At 43.1% G+C, this 20812-nt stretch overlaps 1 protein-coding gene across 1 annotated transcript; it reads right to left on the reverse strand.

Annotated features, from left to right (window-relative positions):
• Window positions 1-8015: 8015 nt before the first annotated feature.
• On the reverse strand, window positions 8016-13561 carry ATP4B (ATPase H+/K+ transporting subunit beta; the record flags this gene model as incomplete). The annotated part of the gene is made up of 7 exons (XM_082303752.1): window positions 8016-8177; window positions 8351-8443; window positions 9002-9058; window positions 9642-9841; window positions 10657-10770; window positions 11950-12078; window positions 13450-13561. The coding sequence occupies 7 exons, from the start codon at window positions 13559-13561 to the stop codon at window positions 8016-8018; spliced, it is 867 nt and encodes a 288-aa protein (XP_082159878.1).
• Between the last annotated feature and the right edge of the window lie 7251 nt (window positions 13562-20812).

Raw genomic sequence — 20812 nt, forward strand, 5'->3', positions numbered from 1 at the left:
GAGAGAACCAGAAAAGAAAGAACAGATTGAATCTTAGGGTCTTTACAGAGGGACATAAATAGAGAAGGTGAAAGTTGATAAGAAGTAATGAGAAAACAATAGAAGACTAGTTAAAGACTACAAAAAAGACTAGTAGTAGAAACTTTATTAAAAAAAAGGAAAGGCAGAGGAATGCGTAGACCAGATGTAATAATGTCAGGCCTGGCATGAAAGGATCTGGAAAGTGGGAGATAACTTTAAACTGTATGGTTCTGAAAAGGGTGGTACCACGTGTACAGATGGAAAAGGAAGATCAAAAGCAGGAACAGAATGCAAGAGGAAATCATGGACAGGAAATTGTTGAGGAAATCTGTGGAAGTAGGAAATACTGTAAGGAGATCGAGACTGGAATTCAGCTTAAGAAAGATTAAAAGATGGTAAAGGTAATGAGAATGGTAATAAAGGCTCAGTTTGGGGAAAAACATGACGGGGAAGGGATGTGCTCTTATGTCTTTCACTTGTCAACGCTATTTTGTGATCTGAAGAAGAGGAAAAGTTGCAAAGTATGTGTATATATATCTCTGAAATAGTCCTGCAGATAAATCCTGGGAACAGCATGCATCTTTTACTGTTTTTGTAAAGTGATACTGAGCTTTGAAAGACGGTCTCTCTACTTTGACATGGGTAACAAGTGAAGAAGGATTTCTTGAATTGTTTGTTTCAAAAGCAAACTGTTTTGCTTGTCTTAACTAAAGAAAAGCATTTATGACTTGAACTTTTTTTTTTAATCTTCCTTCAACAAAGGGCAACTATTGCAGAGGAGAAAAAATAAACGGGGCTGATAGGGTACCAACCCTTGAAGATGACCATTTAGTAAGTTGTTCATGGAAGGAGGTAACCATCACAAGATAAATCTCTTCATTTCTTTATCAGTGAATACATGGGTTGTGAAATTTTCACATTAATGGCAAAATGAAAATTGGATGCTGCTTTAATATAAAAAGGGTGAAAGGAAAAAAAAAAAGCATTGATGTATTAATACTGGAATGATCATCAGTAGAAAGGAGAGTATATACACTGTTTTTCCAGATAGTCCATTGTTTCCTGTAGGAATTTCCTTTCTCTTGTCTGCTTATGGGAAGAGTAGTAGGCTGTTTGTCTTGACTACTACATTGAGTTAGCACCTTTCAGACATTCTCAAATCTGTCTGCTTCCAGAAAGTTGTGAATATTATCACACACGCTTTATTGTTAAAGCCTTGCTTTACCTTAATTGTCATTCATTTATCAGGAAAAGCAAAGACAAGCCAGCACAATGAAAGCAGCAACTTTTAATGTCATTATTTTCTAAATCTGGGACTTAAGATTTTTCCAAGGTGGTTCTTGGTCTCTGATTGCTCCCTGAGCTTCCATGGATTCTGGAGGGCTACCAAGATGCTCAGGGGGCTGGAGCAGTTGCTCTAGGAGGAGAGGCTGAGGGAGAGGGGCTTGTTCAACCTGGAGAGAGCCTCAAGAGACCTAATGTCGACCTTCCAGTACTGCGAGAAGGTTATTGCAAAGATGGAGTCAGTCCACAGTGGTGCATGGTGGGAGGATGAGAGGCAACACACACAAGCTGTAACAAGAACGTTTCGAACTGGATTTAAGGAAGAACCTAGGATGGTCAAGCTGTGGAACAGGTTGCCCAGAAAGGTTGCGCTGACTCCATCCTTAGGATTCTCAAGACCAGACAGGATAAAAGCCTTGGGCAATGTAGTCCGACCTCATGGCTGACCATACTTTGAGCAGGAATTGGACTAGAGATGACCTGAAGTGCCTTCCAGTCTGAATTACCATATGGATCCCATAAAACAGAGGAAAAGAAAACAAACAAATACCATAGGTCAGTATCATGAGCAGACTAACGAGTGAGTGATCTGGCTTGCCTGCGTACCAAAGACTCAGCAGAAAAAGAATGGAAGCTCAGCTTGTTTTCAGAAGCCATTGAAAGTTACCAAACTCCTGTGATGGAAGAATAGATGAGCAGGTAGAAATGAAGACTGTCTTCCTTTTAGGATGAGGTTTCTAAGAAGCAGAAATAAAGGTGATGCTGAGAGCAGACTGAAGAAGGGCAACAACCGACATGCACAGGCGTTTCCTACTTCCAACATCTGGTTACACTGGTAATTCTCATCTGGCGTGATGATGGTTGTCACCTAGCTGCATCTGCCTCACTCAGTTGGAGAGCTGCTGTCCCCAGAGAGGCATTCGAAGTACGTCAGCACTAACAAGTGAAACATTAACCAGAGGAAATCATGGTTATTGATTCACAGCTTTGCTGTCGTAAGGGCGGAATGTCCTAATGTGGCAGAGAATAAAGAAGAGAGACTGGTGTTAACCAAAAATCACCCATGTAATATCTTTACAGGTTCTTTTCTTTGTTCTGCTAACACCTCTTTTGTTTGTTAAATTTTTGGATGTTTTGCACAGGTTGAAATCCAAATTTAAGCTCAAAGATTTGAACTTCTTTTAACATGTCACTGTGTACACATCATGGTACATTGCTGTAAATATTGCAATGATACCAGCCCTAACCTATCAGGAGGGCCGGTCAGAGCAGGATGGAAAGTTTTTGCATTGTAGGACGTTAAAAGACAGCAAAGTTGCAGACTTTGGGCAAGATTCATGTTCTTTCATCATGGAAACTTGAATTTGTTAAAGCAGAACATGAAGCACATACTTGAAGCGTAACTCTTAAAACAGGCAACCCAGGTACTTTATGCTAGGTAGAGAGTGGATCTCTACATTTCTGATGCTGATTTTTAGTGAACCTTGAAATAGTGAGTAAATTCTTACAGACTAAAATAATGCTAGAGTGCCAGTTTTCAAAGTGATGTGAGGAAGTCCTGTCCAAATGTGGTCTAGGCAGCCTGAGATCAGCCCTGAGCCTCATATTAGAAAAACCATTGAAGGAAATGGCTAAAAGAAAATTAAAAGCCTGGAAGGTTAATTATTAATGAGGAAGTACAGAATAGGTCTTATCAAATGAATATGGGACGAGATTGCAACTTTTTAGCTGATTAAGGAAACGATGGATATGTTTCAGCATCTTTAAGCCTTATCTGTTTCATTGCATTCTGATTTTAAATACGTATTTTACAATATCAACAGATTGTATGTTAAAGGGTTATGAACTGTTTACTGCTGAATTAAAAATAGTTTTTGTGGCATTATCACTGACTGAATAGCTGCATCAGGTAAGACTGTACTTCTGTTTAACGTTTTCTTCAATAACTCAGAAGAAAATTAAAAAATATTTTTAAGTGATACTGGTTAGGAAAAAAGTAAACAATGAAAAGGACAGATTAATGTGGATTGCTTGGCAAGCAGGGCATGTCCAAAAATGTTAAACTACACATCTTTTGAACAAAGAATTCAAGCTACGCTTTTAGGAGGTAAACACTGTATGCTGAAAGTGTAGGATCCTAAAAATGATCTGGGTGTCAAGGTGGACAAGAACTGCGTATGTCTCCTACACGGTGTTTTAAGGAACTAGCTAATCTGATTTTGGATGTATAGGTAAAACTAATAATGGATTGGAAAGTGATGTTACATCCAAATACATACAGTGAGATCAATAGCGAGCAGCTGCATACTTGTTAGCATTATGATTTTAAAAAGGTATTGGAAAAATGGGGAAAGACTCGGAAAAAAGCCCTTCCCCCAGTTATTTGATACCTAAGGTCAAGATCTTTTAGTAAGAGATTTAAGGAACCCTATATTGGTTTATTTAAAAAAAAAAAAAATTACTGGATTTATGTCAGGTCACACAAAAAGCTACCATTTTAACAGGCTCATCAATATCAGAAAGAAAAGTGACACAAGATTTTAAGGACTGGGACTTGAAATCAGAATAATGAAAATTAGTTATCTAGTTGCTAAAAATGGTAGTAAACCCCTGGAACATATTTTGATTGGAATGACAGAATTCCCACATTGGTAGCAGTAGGACTACACATAAATACACGCATTAATGACGAAGGGCGTTATCCCAAGTGTCTCTCCAGAATTCAGTTCTTCCTCATTTTAGACCAAGCAAGAGAGATGTAGTGGGATCCTAAAAAGGGAATTTTCAGCCCAATTTCTGCTCTTAACATAATGAGAAGTGCCGTGTGCCCGTTGTTATCGCTCTGGTATCAAGAAAAAGAAATTGAAAGAGAAGAAAAGTGAACAGTCTTAGTCCCCAGTGAGAGCGAGTTTTTAAAATTAAATTGAGGAAAAGGACACCTGTTCTTTCATGCTGATTTTTATTTTATGTTAAACAAGATAATCTTGTTTGAGCTTGAACTTTTTTATCTGAAAGAAATGAAGCTTGTGAAGGGAGCATATGTGCAAAGCATAAAATGTTTTCTGCAAGCATTACTGATGCAGCTGTTATTCTACATCCAGTTGCGGAAAGTAGCACATGGTTAGACAGCTTTATTTGCTGCAGAATCAATCTCTGCCTGACTTTTATTACAGGTGAGAGATTAAAACCAGTTATATGAAATGATGAGAGGAATTCCCAAGTGCAATAGCAATGACATCATGTGAGACCATTAAGTAAAGACTTAATTATTAATACATAGTACTTAGCAATTCTGAAAGGTAGAGGGCAAACGTTTTGAACTTGCTGTAGTCTCATAGTCATAGCACAAAAAAATCCTTTAAGCATCAAGGAGCTTGTATTCAGTGCTTTTCTGCACTCTGCTAATTTTTCTTCATCATTTTTAATAACAAATATTAGGACTTTACACTTCAATTATTGGCTTTACCAGTCATGAATATTTGGAGATTGGAGGTGTTGAGAGGAAGATACATCTCAAAGCAACTGCCGTGTTTCTGTTCTCTCTCCACTGGTGTTCAAGAGCTTTATTTAACACCTTTAAGGGATGAGTCTGGAAACTAAAATTTATGGGATATAAAACATCATGGCGCCAATGATACTAGTTTCATGGCATGCTGTTATCCCTTCCCTGTGCCTCTTCTCCTGGCTGACCTCTCTGTTGCACAGCTGGTAAGAGAAAGGGCAGAGAGGCTGGCACTGGCAGCCACCCCCTTGTCTCCTCTGGTAACCCCCAGCTGCTCCGGGGACACAGGCGAACTGCCTTTTCTGTCAGATCTCCTGGTTGATCAACAGCTAACTAAACTCAGGAATTTGTTTTTACTTGTATTTCGTTCTTAAATATGCTGCTTCAGCTTCCTAACAAAAAACCCATGTAGCCTGACAATTTTTTCCCATTTATATTGTTTGGTCTAATCAAATATCTCTAATATTGTAGCTGAATTTATGTACATCTATGTATATGTATACATCTCTATATATATCTATACATCTATGTACGTTCTTGCATGTGTGTGTGTATTCCTCAAGGAATTGGAGACTTGCAGTGGGAGTGCTTAAAAGACTGATAAATGAGGCCAGTTTTAAACTTGAAAACAAAACTACTGAATTCATTCCTTAACACCACGCTTTGTGCTAATGCCTAGTTCTTGCATATTAGTAATCATTATTGCTATGTATATAAAACTGTTAGTCTGTAACAGTTGTACACTAAATTGACTGTGACTGTACGGTAGCAGGGAGCTGCTGCTGTACAGCTGGCACGGATGGCCGAGGTCCTGGTGGGTCTCCAGGGTGAAGGCGACCAGGCTGGAGAGCTCTTCCACCAGAGGATGTGTCTGTCCTCGTTTCTCCCCTGTCATGGTGGGTGTTTTATGCTTCTTGCCTGTGCCCTGCCCCAGCCCTGGCCTAAAGGGGGATTCAGCTGCTCCTTAACTTGGTTGTGCTTTTGCCAGTCATGCCTCTTGTGCCTTGGGCAGGATGCACTGCCCATTTTCCTTCCCCTGTGCTTATTTGGGTCTTCATCTTGTAACTTCTGTCGCTTGGGTGTCTCCAAAGTGCAACTGTGCAAGCCTGTCTTTGTTGCTTTGATGGTGACATTGCTCGCTACATGAAATGCTTGCAGGTAGTGTTGGGCTGTTACATTGCAGTATTACAAAATACTTGCATGCTGGTCGTTCTGCTATTTAAGTGTGCTGCTGTTTGAGTTCCAGGCAAGCCAATAGTAACTACACCCAGATTAATACACTTAAAGCTTTCACAGAGCTTTTCTACTTCAGCTGTGCTAGCCACAAGCTTGCTCTGTATCATTATTATCTGTAATTCCAGTAAAGAAAGAGAATAATCTCAGATGGCTAAAAGGTCAAGAGAAATCTAAATTCAGGGTGACAATCTTTGTACTTGAAGAACCAGATCCAGTGGACGTGCATACCCTTTTTTTGACCTCAAACGCATCATCCTTTGGTCGACATGGGGACACTTCAGGCTTTCAATGTATTTATCCCATCAGAGGTCTTTTTGTGAAGTTGGTCTAGGCTGTCATTCTGAAGCTGTGGCTAGGCAGGTACCCGGTCCGTGGGAAATTTGTTCAGCATATTCCTGTGTTGTGCTGTAGTGCTAACTAAAATGTGAGCTCGTAATAATGCGTCGCCTGATTCAAACTTACAAATTGTAGATGCTAAATCAAATACAGTCAAGCAGAGAGTCTGCCTTATGTGAGAGACACCGAGGGAAGACTTCTCAGTTTTCTTGGTAATATTTAAATGTTCTGTTTATAGACAACCTCGAATTACCTTTGAGCAGGATTTACTATTTTGGTATCAGAAGTATTTTATTGTTTTATTGTTTTCCATGTTATTTCAGAAAGGTGCACTGGTGTTCCATCAAAGATATAAAATTTATTTCCATTCAGTCTCTTAGAAGAGAAGCAAAGTCCCACTGTAAAAATTGAAACATTGAAAGACCAGGGGAAAAAAAAATTCTTATATGAGGATGCATTTTCTTATTATTTCCAAAATGCAGAAGGCCCAATTTTTTTAAGAAAGGCTCAAATACCATTTGTGGTTTTGAAGGGGAGATATTCTGTCTGGATTCTTTCTGCAAGCTGGCTATCTGAGTGTCACTGTAGTGAAGGAGGTTAACCTGTTCACATCTTCCCACTTCCTAAAATGTCCAGGCAGTGAAGGTGTAAAATGATTTCTTCTCTGGAATATGTTTATTCTCTGGCTGAAGCATCCTGGACTTCATCTAAAATAAACATACTACACAGGCACAGCAATCTTGTGTCTTTGTATCACATGTGGTAGAGTTAGACTTCTCAAATTTTAGATTCACTTAAAGATTTAGTGTTAGTTCAGCATCTTCCAGATCATTTCAAGTAACCCAAAACTCATCATTGCAGTACAGGGCTATTCTACTGGAAAAAAACCCAAACAAATGACAGCCTTTAACAGTTAAATGAACACAGTTCTCCTGGATGTAAGTGGATGTTACAGTCTTACTGGTCATTTTTATTAAGTTATATACATACAGAAGCCATAAGTGGTACAATAAAACCGGTAAGCTAGAGGACAGATTTCAAGTTCACTTCTTTTGCAGTCATTGATTTGTCAACTAAAAAAATCTGACTTGGCTGACCAGTACAAAAAACAATGCATTGCGATGCAGATAATTTTAACATACTTTCATAATTTATGCATCCTATACAAGAGAGATTGAGAATTATATTACTTGCTAGTATTTCAAAGTATTGATTTCTTTTCCTAGCTATCTAATTATTTATCAATATCCAAGATTTAGTATCATACATCAGTTATTTTTTATGGTTTGGAAAGTGACAGAAAATGATGTTTTGATCCTATACTTACTTTCTTTGAAGGCACAGCTGCTCAGTTTAGAGGAAACTTGTTTTGTACGAATATTTGCCTGAAGGCAGCAGCATACCGTAGCCATGGAATATTAAGCTATGTACATCGAGATAATCTTCATCTCTTTCACACACAGAGAGTGGCATCTTGATTTTTTAGATATATGGGTCATCCTTCAGTAGAAAATGTCTCTTTGCACTGTAATTTGCATAAATTTATATGGAAATCATAGAAAATAAATACGGATGAATGTGATAATAGGTAAGTTTACTCTTCACACGTGTTCATCAGAAGTGTCTCTGTTGCTGCTTAGTCTTCTATTTTCAATTTAAATTCCACTTTTCCTTCATATGGATCGTGAACATTATCAAAGGTAATTCCAGCTCCAATGATTTTGCACACTATTTTAAGTTCTACATTCCTCGTAATGTTGAGAAATTTCACAGCTACCAAAGGATTGCTGTAGCTGGGCTAGGAGGGGGGGGGGGGGGGGGCAAAAAAAGTACTTTAATTTTACACTACCAATTTAAAGTGTTAAAATTAGCCTTCTCTCCAGTTCTCGTAAGACTGCAGAGATGCTCCATACTTTCCATCTTACACAAAGATGGAGAAGAAAAGTGATACTGAAATACATGAGCACGCACCTGTGCCTTTTTTCCGTAGTAGGGGAAGTAGTGCAGGCTGAAGGTACCGTTCACGGGGTAGTAGTCCACCTCCAGCGGGCGAGACTCCTCACCCTGTTTGTAAAGCAAGAAGGCATCTCTGTTGATGGGGCAATCGTTAGCCAGCCCTGGGCAAGTGTTTTACTGCTGCTAAAAGCTGTGCAGCATGTATTAAAACTGTCAAGTTGAGCTGTCTGTTCAGTGCTGGTCTTATTTTTCAAATAAAAGTGGCAATCTCCCGCTGTTGCTATTGCCAAGAAAAACAGGCAAGTGTTCTTTCATCGCAGCCGTGAATTCGGGGAACGGGCACCTGCTGAAATGCGCAGGGAGCCTGAAGGAGCTGCTCCGAGGCGCGAACTTCACTAGCGGGAGCTGAAAGCAAGCCGCAAATGTTCTTTGCAGCACAGAAAAACAATTTTTAAGGTGATTTAAAATAAAGCAAACATTTATTTGTTATTCTTAGGATGTCCGCTGGTGCAAGAAATTACACAGAACTGAGAATATTCCCAGTATTTAGCCAGAGTGATCTGACGCCCAGAGCTGCAGGGTCATCTTTCTGGTTGCAGCTGCACTTCACTTGCTATCAGAGCTGCAGTGCTTGAAATTTTTGAGACTCGGACCTCATGCACTTACCACATACGTGCAGTCCACTCTTGGTGCAGTGCCGTTGCCCGGGAAGAATTTGATAATCTGAAATAGAACACACACGTTTGGTCATCTTGGCAATTGTTTTGAGATAAAACCAAGCGAACAATTAGCTGAGCTTCAGATGGTGCTTAATGTATTTCTGCATAGGGCAAATGGATCACCTTCTGCTAAAGATTTTCTTTGCAGCCTGGAGAAATAAGGTGTGCAAGTGTTGCCTCTCTGAAATCACTTCAGTTCCTGTCACATCTTAACACCTCAGCTGAAGGCACAGGATCGCGGGATTGCAGAACGGAACTGTTTTACGTCCTGGTTCGTTGGATGAGAGCGCCACAGAGATGCTAACAAAACTAAAGAAAACCCAGAGCTTCAGAGAGGTGGTTTACAGGTCACTTTTCCCTGTGTTACTTTCCTAGGGGTGGTGACCGAGCCTCACTATTTCTCTGGTAACTCTGGAGGTCTCTCGGGAAAAGCACGCGAGTTTGTCTGCCCAGTGCGCAGCAGAGATCGGAGCCCGCGGCAGCAGACGATGTACAGCTCCCCAGCGGAGACTTAGGCTATCGGGGGGGGTGGGGGTGGGGTGTGTTGGTGAATTCTTTCCTGCTCAGCACTTTGAGCTTGTACTTACCCTATTCATTTTTATAATAAAACAGGGTTTTCCTTCTGGAAATCCAAAAGTAGGATCTGTGATGCCAGAGCAGTTTTGAAGCATATCTGAGGTAAATTTGCAGGATAGTTTCGTTTTATTCGGGCCATCAAAGGTCTCCTGAATGAAGTATGTGTCACTGGTGCAGTTGACGTTCAGATGCTGAGCAGCTGGCGTGTATGCTGGAGGTGTGGAGGAAGAAAGAAAAATTTTCCTCTGAAGTTTTTCATATATAAATTATAGGTCCCAATCTCAGGCTGGAGGTTATATCATGGAAAACTGTACTTCAAGTGAAACTGGGATTAGATGGCATAAGGGAAGTTTAAATTGTTTGGGTTTTGTTTTGTGGTTTTGGTTTGTTTGTTTTGTTTTGTTTTGTTTTGTTTTTTTAAGAATACCCAGGCAAAGCAAAAACAGAGATCAAATTGAGTTAAGGCTGGCAATTTGTGAATTTGTGTTGATCGCTCCATATAAAGTCCATTTCAAATACAATTTTTCTCAATATGTGTATGAGAAACACAGAAATATGATATTAAGGCTCACAAGTATTAAGATATCAGCTGGCAAATGGAGCACCCAGCCTACTTTCCCTATACTCTCTGATGAGACTATGTAACAGCTTCACAAAACTTACTGTGGCACTTTGTAGTCGTGGACAATACTAAATTTAGATGAGACTAATTTTGAAGACCTTTTTTTACCCTCTTCCTTCAAATTTTCTATTAGCTATTTTATTAAGGCTATTCAGGATTAAGAAAAGTAAAAGCTCCCAAGCAGCAACTAGAAGCTCTGCTCTAATAGACATATTTGCATATGTTTTGATTTATAGATTCATGAGGTGATTTGCTCGTCTCTTTCAGAAGATGCGTTTTCCACTCAAAATCTGATTTCAGAAGGACAAATAGAAAATGGAAGCGCTGACTTAAGGTACTCAGACCCCACAAGGGAGATGTGACAGCACATTTCTTCAATATTATGCAGGAAACCTCATTTTTACCTGTCAGAAAAGTCCGAAGAGTTGTCACTAAACCTTCCCAGGTTTTGTTGTCGGATACGTTGTAATAAATTTGTAGTCCTCTATCCCCATAAACGTCGGGTCGTAACGTTACGCCTTCATGGGGGAAGAAAAGGGAAGGCAAGCAGAGGAGATGTGCCAGGCACAGATTTGTTTGTTTAAATTGACAATAGTGATTACGCTGCATCAAGACTCATTATTGTAAGCGTATGAGATCCCCAGGTTTTGCTGGAGAGGATTTAACCACGTACGGAAACCATCTCATCTCCGAGCTGTTCAACCAAAAAACTAAAGCCTCTGCTACTGCTAAACTCTTTTCTTTTCATGTATATCCATGCTGTGTTATCAGAAGAGCTTGCAAAGTCATTCCAGCAATTGCACTGGATTTCCCCAGGACTTGTTAAAAATAACAGTTATAATAGTCACGTCAGGTTAAAGAAACAGATCGTACTGCAGTGTTGAGAAACAGCTTTTGAAAAAGCCACGCTTAATATTTTACAGGAATTATTTTGCCAGCAAACATCAAGCTTACTGAATATTGGGAAAGGAAACGTCAAAATTCAGCAACAGGCAGACAGAATAATTTTTAGGGCTACAGCTTTGAAAAAGTCATATTTTTCTTCCCATTGCTTGTAAAAACAAGCCATTGGGGGGGCAAGTTTTAGCAGTAAGCACTGATGATCTCTCGCTGATGCTGTCTTGTCCCTCCCCAGTCTCACTTGGTGTCCCACAAATCTTTATTTCTTATCCCATGTGTCTTTGCCTGTCTTATTTTTACTTGCTTGGCCGCTGGCACAGCACATCCCTGCAGGGAGGAATTCCTGCTCTCCCAGGGACTTCCCATGCTGCTGGCAAGTGTGGAAATGCGCACCCCAGGCTGCTTGCCCCAGCACCATCTTGCCAGGCACCCCAAAGCCCTCCGGGGTGCTTGGGGGACTGGAGCAGAAACCAGGGTTTCCCCAGGGGCTGACCTCTGCCCGTGGGGAGAGGAGGTATATATTTATATGTACTTTTTAAAATACACATATAAAAATGAATAAATGAAATAAATGTGCCTACGTATTTTTTTTAAAGCCTGGAAGTGTTTTCAGGTGGAGATTAAACTTTGCAGGGATCGTCTGGGGAGAATCGACCTGATTTATTCCAGGATTGTCTCCCCTTGTGCGTGGGCTCTGCCAATGCCGCCCAGCCCAGCCCAGCCCCACGCAGCCGCCCTGGGAGCCTGGGGGTTTAACCCCTGGCCGGGGGCAGCAGCCGGCCGGACCGTGGCAGTACCTGGGGATTTCAGCTGGTCTTGGTAATCTGGCTCGTACGGATTCACCGTCCTCATTAAAGAATAAATGGAGAGTGCGAACAGCCCCGACATCACCACGTAGAAAGCCAGGTAGTACAGGCTGATCCACACTATGGAAAAAAATGAGGGCAAAATCTCATTTTTCGAGCAAGGTGGTGCAGTGATCCCTCTGCAGCCGGGACCGTCCCGGCAGCAGCGGCCGTCTCCTTTCTGCCCTTGGCCCTAGCGAGGTTTTCCCTGCGAAGGGACCGGTGCTTTGGATCTTTTTCTCTACACTCAAAAGAACAGTCTTCTAGAAAAAATTGGCTGTAATTTTGTTCAGTTTTACAAGGATTTTTGAAGTAGTTGGTGCTTAGCCCAGATTCTTTAAAGCTTAAAAGACTGTGTGGCTTCTTGAAGTCACTTCACATATTAAGACCATTTATCTGCTTATTAACATGGACTAAGCAACACAGCCAAGGTATTTCTTTGACAAAAACAAGTTGCTCCTTGTGTTATTTGGATGACAGATGTCAGTATTTCAGGTGTGCTGATTTTAGACCCGTATCACCTCACTGCCTTTTACATCTGAAATCACCTTCAGCGAAATGTGTCATCTCGCTATTTTATTCTGGTGTGAGGTGTAGAATGACGCTGTGTTTCTGCCTGTGTGCGCGTAACGTGTCTTGCAGGCGGCTGGTGCCCTACAAGCAGCCAGTGAGTATTCGGGGGGGCTGTCAGAAACTGCTCCCCGTAATCACTGGTGCCTCATAGCACCACCTTCTCTCCAAAGTGGAAAGACTCACATTTTGGTTTGACTTTCTGTAAAATCATGGTTTTAAGAATGGCTAATGAGCCACGCTCACGGGCTTCATGGCAGAAAAAAAATCATCTGGAAACTTGCAGCTACTCTTACGGTCTGTGGGAAGAGCAGGGACCTCCCTTACAATGGTCAGGGCTGCCCTTCCCAGAACGTGGATCAGAAAACACGTCGTCGTCGTCGCAGACGCAAGTTTGCATTAGCACGCAGTGATAAGAGAGAAGACCTACTGAGCAGACAATAATTTAGAAAGGGATTTCGGAAAAGCAAAATGTGTTTCCAGAGAACTGGACAAAACCCCCTGACTGAGCAAAATTCTCTGTATACCAGAACCCTCTTTAGCCAGCAATGTCAGAATCATACTGTAACCATCCCCCTTAGCTATTAATAAGTTAATTGCTAATGTGTTAAGTTTTGTCCTTTTGAAATATTTGGTCCAAAATCAGTTTAAAGTCTTCTTGTATTTGCAGGAACCACCTGGATCAATGTTTCAATCTAATTGACTCAGCTTACAGGGCCACCCTAAAAGTGGCTCAGAGGCATATATGAGAACTGATGTTTCCAACAATTACAACACATCTACCACCACATTGTGTCCCATTCATTAGGATGACCTCCCCCTCCCCCCAAGATTTTTAAGTATATCAGAAGGAAGAGAAGACTCTTGTGTATGAAAACCTACCCCAGTTAATTAAGGTCCTTCCCATAAAGAGCTTTGTTTCTGGATTCCAGACAAAACGACGGAAATTTTCCATCCGCTCGCTGCAGGTCTTTTTTTCATTTAAAGTTGCCATTTTCTCACAAAATTTCCCCAAAACACGTCCTCCTCAGAAACTAAGAAATTCAACCAGTGCCCAAACAGTCGCCCAAGAAAAACACTTGGTTTTTATACCTTCTTCTCCGCTCAAGGTCAACGAGATTACTTCTTATACCAATGAAAGCCCCGGCTCACCATTATCAACCTGCAGCAGATACAATTCTTCATAAAGGGTGTTGATAATGCTCGGTGCTGAGGCTGGCAAGGAAAAGTGAGTTCCTATCAAATGCCCTTCTCCTTTCTCTTGATCAACTCAGCAGATCAGCAGAGTTACGCATTTTGCGGAGTGCCTGTAGGGCTTACGATAGACTCGATGCGATAGCTCTTATCAGAGCAGATAAAGCAAAGGAGAACTTGTTTCTCTCTAGGTTTTCTTTTCTTTTCTTTTTGTTCTAGTTAACCTGCAAATAGTGGATATAATTCTCCCACTACAACCTGTAGCCATCGGTTGGGATATAGGAGATCACAGAGGGAGTGAGTGGGGGAAAAGCACCATTTCCCAGAGTGTTTGCCATGTTGTGCAGCCAGGGAAATTAAGATCATGTTTTTTTCTGTTTTCTATGGGGAATGTTTTCAGGTGATCTCTGACGAAGCTAACTCAGCTTCGGAGAGTATCGCTGCCTTGCTTGCTGACTATCCCTGCCTCCCTGTCAGCACGCCACCAGAAAAGCCAGAAGAAAGATGGAGGAGAGAAAAAGAAAAAATAAAATAATAATATAATAATAAAATAATAAATAATATAATCTATAATACAATGATATAATAATATAATAAAAGTTTTGCCATACAGGTATATGATGAGGCAGAGTGGAGAATATACGGGTGTCATTTAACTCCCTTTTCTTTCTGCCAAAGGCTCTGGTACGTTCAGCAGCAGACCCCCACCCCTGAGCTCGCTCTGCGCCCAGAGGAGCGGGCCTGCAGAGTGCCCCCAGCAGCTCCCCGCGGACGGAAAAGCAAAGGGCACGTGGCAAATGGCAGAGCCGATGGGCCCCCACTGCCAGGGGAGCTTGGGTTTGAGGAAGCCCCTCCAGGCATGCTGGTGCGCTTGCTGCTTGTTGAAGTGGTTCGCTAACGCTCTTATTCTCTTATGGGACCCTGGTAATGTCAACCCCCCAAACTGCCCTGTGAATTCAGCAGGACCAGGGTTTCATCCCTTTTAACTAGTTATGTTGGTGTGCCCTCCCTTTCACTCATTTCACAGGAGGGGGGGGGGGGGGGAGGGCAAAATCTTTAAAATGGGCACACATGAGAAGGTTGACTGAGAGACTTTGGATTATTTGGACATTGAGACAGCTGTAACTGAGCCTGTCAGCTGCAGTCATATGGCAGGGTTATTCTGTCAGCTAAATAATGCTGAGTTTCTGAACACGGAGAGAGATTTATCGTGCTTTTCTGCCTCAGATCAAGCAGCATGATAATTTAGCGTAATAGCCACCAATCTGGGGCATTTTAACTTGTTTTCAGATGATGAAATAGAAGTCAGGCCAAGTAAAAGCAAAATAAATTTACAGACATTTGACTGATTTGTATTTCCCATAGAAAGGAGAGGAGGATGGACAGAAAGGTACCTTTTCTGTCAAAGGACAAATGTAGGGTTTTTTTAACAAAATAAGACAAGGAGATTGGGCAGTGGCCTGAAAATGATGAAAATGAGACGGCCACCCAGAGGTTAAAAGGCTTCTGGAGGCTCCCACGTAGCAGTTTCAGAAATGGGAGCAGAGGCGTGAAGAAGTTAGGGGGAAAAGCAGGGAGGCAAGTAGCAGGGCTTCAGCGGGATTTCACTTTTTTCTGTATCGAGCAGGAGCCCATCTGGTGAATCGGATGGAGGGGAGCAACTGGACTCAGTTGGATGGGGAGTCAGAAGATTTATGAAGAAAGAGAAGGAAATGTAAATCTCGACCCTGCTTGCAGAAAGGGGATAATTTAACAGTACACAACTTCAGTACGCAGCTAAATCTAAACAACAAACAGATCAATTATTCATAACAAAATTCAATCCCCAGTTATGTTCAAAAGGAAAAACGTTGCTACTTCTGTTTCCACAGACTGAAGACGGTGTAGAAATCAGCAGGGTTTCCACCGCAAGTAAAGGCGAGGAGGCACCGCTCAGGTTGGCACGGCTGAGGCTGAGCACAAGTGTCCGCACCGGAGGCAAAACGGAGCCTCTCGAAACTTCGGAGTTTGTACTCCAACGAAACTGAAGCCAAGGATTTCATGTGCCCTTCTCTCCTATATTATTCCCCGTCTGTTCCCGGCTATCGATGGCTGGGGAACCTAAAACTCTGCTGAGCCCGGCACCACTCGCCCAGGTGTGGCTGCGTAGCGTGAGGGAGAGGGTAAAACCAGGAGGGCAGAGCCGCGGAGATGGGAGAGGATCGCCGTCGGCTGCTTTCATCCCAGCGGGGTCAAAGAAATCTGTCAGGATTTGCGTATTACAGAATGGGCAGGAAAATGATGGCTGAAGGAAAGGAAAGCCAGCTTTCAAATGGAGGGGGAGGGCCTGGCTGCTTTTAATGCTGCCTGTAACCTGTACATAATCTGCTAACCTCGATTCAACAGTGCCGGCTATATTAGGCAAGAGTAAGGAAGCTGAATTATTTAAGTGGATGATTTAAATTAAATTTCCATATTTCTAAACTGGGGTTCATAAAGTTCAGTGAAAACTGAAAATCAAAATGCACCAAGTTAACAGCAGCATCTCCAATAAAAGTTAAGAATAAAGCAGAACAGTATTACAGATGGAAATCTGCTCTGACTAGAAGCTCCAAAAATACAAATTAGGTAACTGCATTAACCACATTATCATAAAAGCGTAAATAGAATTAGTATAATTTTATTATATCCTTATTGTATAATAAGCCATGCACATAATTTCAACTGATGCGGTGTCCTGGTTTTGGCTGGGATAGAGTTAATTTTTTTTTTCCTAATATCTGGTATAGTCCTGTGTTTTGGATTTAGTATGAGAATAATGTTGATAACAGACTGATGTTTTAGTTGTTGCTAAGTAGTGCTTACACCAGTCAAGGACTTTTCAGCTTCCCATGCCCTGCCAGCGCGAAGCTGGGAGGGGTCACAGCCAGGACAGCGGACCCAAACTGGCCAAAGGGCTATTCCACACCATGTGGTGTCATGCCCAGTATATAAACTGGGGGGCATTGGCTGGGAAGGGGGGAACCGCTGCTCAGGAACTGGCTGGGCATCGGTTGGCGGCTGGTGAGCAATTGCCTTGTGCATCACTTATTTTGTATATTCTTTTATAATAATAATAATAATAATAATAATAATAATAATAATAATAATAATAATAATAATAATAATAATAATAATAATAATATCATCTTCCTTTTCTGTTCTATTAAACTGTCTTTATCTCAACCCACAAATTTTACTTGTTTTTTTTTCTTTTTTTTTTTTCCGATTCTCTCCCCCATCCCTCTGGGGAGGGGTGGGGAGTGAGTGAACGGCTGTGTGGTGTTTAGCTGCCTGCTGGGTTAAACCACAACATGCAGAAATTAAATACATAAATATATTAGAACGAGTAAATTACAGAAATGCACTTATATAAAAATCAGAAGCAAGAAAAACAAAGTCATAAAACAGTGGGTGGTTATATTAAGATGGTTTCTCTCTTAGATTTCTCCTCCAGTATTGGAAATTGTTAATGAAAATGTCAGATATTTCTCAGTGAAAATGAAAGATGTCAGTATTTGGAGAGCGATACATCAGTAGATCTGAGCTGAGAAACTTCCATTTTATTGAAGATATCACCAGGAGTTTTGAGCCAGCATCAAACTTAAAGACAAGACCTGCTTGTGGAAGTGGTGCCGTGTGTGCCACCAGCCAACGGCCTGTGGCAGTCGCCTGGTGCTTGTGAGCAGGCGCTTCCTATGGAACGCTAGCTGGATAACTGCAGAAACAATTTTCATTAAAAACTGCATTTCACTTGCATGATTTCTAAATATAATTAAAGAAATGGGATAGAAAATAAGTAACTGCTCATTAAGTACGCAACTCCTCTTGGAAGCTATCTGCAAGCACACGAAAGCCAAGAAGATGGTTGGGATTTACCAAGGTCGCACCGTGCCCACCACCCTGGTTGGTTTCTCTTGTGAGATGAGCGGGCTGGTGGGCAAAGGCGGAGGCTTTCCAATTTGACGCCATCCAACCTGATGTCAGCAGAGCTTGCGACGCGGCAGCCAGATGGGGAGCTGTGCATTGGCTTGGGGAGGACCAGAGCGGGGTGGACGGCAGCCGGGCATACGTCAGTCCCGCACCCTTGCAGCAAGGAAAGGGAACCACATCCCAGGCAGCATGAAGAGCGCAGCTGGGAGGCCGAGCAAAGGGGTTGTTCCCCGTCATCCAGCGCTCACCAGGCCACATCTGGAGCCCTGTGTCCGGGGCTTGCTCAGCGGCAGGGGAAGGCTGCAGGGAGATCCTACCGCTGTCTTCAGTGGCCTAAAGGGAGGTTATAGGGTCAAGCTCTTCTCTGAGGAGCACAGCAAAAGGACAAGAGGCAACAAACACAGGTGGCAGCGAAGGAAACTCCGGTGAGCTGGAAGGAGAAAGCTGATATCTCCATGAGGGTGGTCACACGCAGGAACAGGAGCCCCGAGAGGCGGTGCAGTCTCCATCCTTGGAAGCACTAAAAACCCATCTGGGTGCAACTCTGTGCAACCTGCTGTACCCTTGGGGCCGGCCCTGCCTTGGGAGCGGGTCGGACTAGGTGACCACCAAAGGTCCCTTCCCACACAGACTGTCCTGTCCATCTATGATCCTAATCTATTTTTAATTAGCAGGATGTGAACCTAAAAAGGATACCTAACACTGAAAAACCTGTGATAGTGGTGTTATATGGCAATGTTTCTCTGGCATTTCTCTATTTGTCACTTCCAGGTCTGTTGCTGGAATTCATGAAACCAAGTGTACACTGCGCCGTCTTCAGCGTCATAGGAACGACCTGATGCTGGAGGAGCTCTGCTCCTCTCTCCCCGAGAGCTCTCCTATCGCACTACCTCAGCATAGCAGTGGCTGCCAAACCCTTGGTGGCTGCCCTGCATCACGCCCGTTGAGCCTCAGCCGTCGCCTACGCACCGCCACCAAAACCCACGCAGGCATCGTTCTCCTTTCCTGCCCGTGCAGAGCTGCCGGCAGACCATGGAGAAGGATCGTTTTTCCACCCGTGGTTTGTGGCCCCTGAGGTCTCTGTATGAATGCCTTCCGACCATTCTGGGAGGGGTAATCAGAAAAACAGGCCCTGTGCCCACGAGCATATGTTCTCTGCACAGGGATGAACTCTGCTGAAAAATGCTTAGAGAAAGCTAAACCTCGCAGGTTTAGCAGGCAGCAGATGAGGGGTACGGTGTGTGTTATTGTACTCCTATAAGCACCATACTTGTCAATTGGTAAGTGTTGACTTTGCTATTTCTTTATTTTCTTCTCCAGTTCTAATTGAGAATACAAAAATACAGTGTTTTATTCCAGACTGCTTCATCCAAATGAGAACATTTTTTTTTTTTCACTTTGATGTCTAATCAGGACAAATCACTTGCGTTTGGTTCAGGATAGATTAATTGATACCTGCTTGCTTTGTGAGGCCCCCTCAGGAGTAGCAATTCCCCCCATTTCTGAGTCCCTCTGCTCAGCCCCGGGGAGCAGGGCTGTGCTAGGACCCCGCAACACAGCAGCAGGGTTGCACATGGGGACGGGGGTTTCCTCGGCAGACACCACGTTGCCCGGCCAGGGAGCCTGTCCCATTACCCTGGCCAGGGCACAAGAGGTGCTCAAACTTAAACCGCCAGGCGATGTGACAGCAGAGGCTAACCCAGCCTGACACTGAACTGACCCGAAATGGAACATCTTAAAATTTCAGGAGTTTTTTATTCCTTAGATATTTTGACATTTCAACCTCTCCTCCCGTCAGGTCTGGTTAAAGGCTGCAAGCCGCCTCCCCGTCTCCCCGTTGCTGCTGCCACGGGAGCCGCGCTCCCCCTTCTGCCCTCCCTCTCCATCCTCTCCATCTTCTTGTCCCGCTCACAGCTCCTCCTGCCTCATCAGGCAGGTTTGGTACTTCTGGGAGGTGAGCCCATCAGGGTGACCGTGCACGTGTCCCCTTGCTTGTGTACGTGCAGGCATGCGACAGCCATTTTGCAGTCACAGCTCTTCCGTACCCACAGTGATTCACTGGATGAGGAGAGTCTGGTGCAGACTTTGCAGGAATTTAGATGTGTTTTGCAGCATTCTTCTGAAAAGTAGCACTGCCTTTGTAAACCTTCTCTTACTGCTTGCGTTGTGGGTGAGGGCAAGACTCAAAACTATTTTCAGGCAGGAGGTACTGTAGTGGAAGGAAACCGTACCTTCTTTCTGTGGCAGCTTGACTTTGAAATTGCAAAGTATAAATTTTCCAGGTTTATTCTTATTAAATAGCTTGCCTTAAAAAAACCCAACAAACAACAGCATATTCATATAATAAATAAATTCACATAATAAAGGTAGAATCGGACAACAGGACTCCAGGAGTGCAACCACTGCTAAAGAAAAGCGGCAACGAGCCCAATCACCCACGTGGCTCAGCCCCATCCCTGAGCACGCAGCGGGTCCCCACTGTTTCATGTCACAAAAAGCCCCCCGATGGGCTGCCTGCTGCACAGCCCTCCCCTCTTCCAAGACCTAGACCTGGAAAAGCATGCAAATATATTCATTATGTCTTTGGTGGGGCCACAGAGGCACCACGAGGGGCCCGGAGGGGACCCAGGGCAGTGTGCTGCATGCCGTGGACGCGGGCAGCCTGCCCCCAAGCCAGGCACAGCCACGTCGCCTTCACAGGCTCATCCCCCTGCCCTCTTCTGCTTCACAGCAGCAGAGACCATGAGAAGAGAAGGGCCATCAAGAGTTGCACCTTCTTACACGCATGAGTACTGAGGGTAGAAATTTCCCATCGGGAACCTGGGGATTTTCCACCTCCCTGCCAACAAACTGACTCAGAACTTGGTGTTCCCCTGAAAGGCTGGAGGAAAAGTTTGGAATGAAAGGAGCAAAGATTTGTAATGACAGATTTTTTCCTTTGAGTGTTTTTCTGAACAATGAGTGAAATCTGGCTGCACAGAGCTGGCGAAAGGCCTTGATAATTTTATTCACCCACTGAATTGCACAGGAGGCCAGGGGAACCTCCCTCTTCTCGTCTCCTGCCACTTTAGGTGGACGAAATACTGGAGATGGAAAGCTG

This window comes from Platalea leucorodia (genome assembly GCF_965183815.1).
Source record: "Platalea leucorodia genome assembly, chromosome: 2".
Lineage (NCBI taxonomy): Eukaryota > Metazoa > Chordata > Aves > Pelecaniformes > Threskiornithidae > Platalea > Platalea leucorodia.